Source organism: Lottia gigantea (assembly GCF_000327385.1).
Source record: "Lottia gigantea unplaced genomic scaffold LOTGIsca_6, whole genome shotgun sequence".
Taxonomy (NCBI): domain Eukaryota; kingdom Metazoa; phylum Mollusca; class Gastropoda; family Lottiidae; genus Lottia; species Lottia gigantea.
In genome coordinates, this window is record NW_008710049.1 from 3,162,624 (window position 1) to 3,164,313 (window position 1,690).

A 1,690-nucleotide genomic window follows, 5' to 3' on the forward strand; every position below is an offset into this window, starting at 1 on the left:
GCAATTCTTAAACTTATAGCATTCAACTTGTCAGCCATTCTTAAACTTATAGCATTCCACTTGTCTGCAATTCTTAAACTTTTAGCATTCAACTTTTCTGCCATTCTTAAACTTTTAGCATTCAACTTGCCAGCAATTCTTAAACTTATAGCATGCAACTTGTCAGCAATTCTTAAACTTATAGCATTCAACTTGTCAGCAATCTTTGAACTTATAGCATGCAACTTGTCAGCAATTCTTAAACTCATAGAATTCAATTTTCAGCAATTCTTAAACTCATAGCATTAAACTTGTCAGCAATTCTTAAACTCATAGCATTCAATTTGTCAACAATTCTTAAACTTATAGCATTCAACTTTTCAGCAATTCTTAAACTCATAGCATTAAACTTGTCAGCAATTCTTAAACTCATAGCATTAAACTTGTCAGCAATTCTTAAACTCATAGCATTCAACTTGTCAGCCATTCTTAAACGTATAGCATTCAACTTGTCAGCAATTCTTAAAATCATAGCATTCAACTTGTCAGCAATCTTTAAACTTATAACATTCAACTTGTCAGCAATTCTTAATCTTATAGCATTCAACTTGTCAACAATTCTTAAACTTTTAGCATTCAACTTGTCAGCAATTCTTAAACTCATAGCATTCAACTTGTCAGCAATTCTTAAACTTATAGCACTCAACTTGTCAGCAATTCTTAAACTTATAGCATTCAACTTGTCAGCAATCTTTAAACTTCTAACATTCAACTTGTCTGCAATTCTTAAACATATAGCATTCAATATGTCAGCAATTCTTAAACTTATAGCACTCAACTTGTCAGCAATTCTTAAACTCTTAGCATTCAACTTGTCAGCAATCTTTAAACTCATAGCATTCAACTTGTCTGCAATTCTTAAACTCATAGCATTCAACTTGTCTGCAATTCTTAAACTCATAGCATTCAACTTGTCAGCAATCTCTAAACTTATAGAATTCAACTTGTCTGCAATTCTTAAACTCACAGCATTCAACTTGTCAGCAATTCTTAATCTTCTGGCATTCAACTTGTCAGCAATTCTTAATCTTATAGCATTCAACTTGTCAGCAATCTTTAAACTTATAGAATTCAACTTGTCAGCAATTCTTAAACATATAGCATTCAACTTGTCAGCAATTTTTAAACTCATAGCATTCAACTTGTCAGCAATTCTTAAACTTATAGCATTCAATTTGTCTGCTATTATCAAATTCATAGCATTCAACTTGTCAGCAAATCTTAAACTCATAGCATTCAACTTGTCAGCAATTCTTAAACTCATACCATTCAACTTGTCAGCAATTCTTAAACTCATAGCATTCAACTTGTCAGCAATCTTTAAACTTCTAGCATTCAACTTGTCTGCAATTCTTAAACATATAGCATTCAACTTGTCAGCAATTCTTAAACTCATAGCATTCAACTTGTCTGCAATTCTTAAACATATAGCATTCAACTTGTCTGCAATTCTTAAACTTTTAGCATTCAACTTTTCTGCCATTCTTAAACTTTTAGCATTCAACTTGCCAGCAATTCTTAAACTTATAGCATTCAATTTGTCAGCAATTCTTAAACTTATAGCATTCAACTTGTTTGCAATTCTTAAACTTTTAGCATTCAACTTGTTTGCAATTCTTAAACTTTTAGCATGGAACTTGTCGGCAATTCT

General features: G+C 31.3%; 1 protein-coding gene across 1 annotated transcript; it reads right to left on the reverse strand.

Annotated features, from left to right (window-relative positions):
* Window positions 1-253: 253 nt before the first annotated feature.
* LOTGIDRAFT_154724 (hypothetical protein) lies at window positions 254-1,522 on the reverse strand (the record flags this gene model as incomplete). Its single annotated transcript, XM_009063920.1, has 1 exon — window positions 254-1,522. One exon carries the CDS (start codon window positions 1,520-1,522, stop codon window positions 254-256), a length of 1,269 nt encoding a protein of 422 aa, XP_009062168.1.
* Window positions 1,523-1,690: the final 168 nt, after the last annotated feature.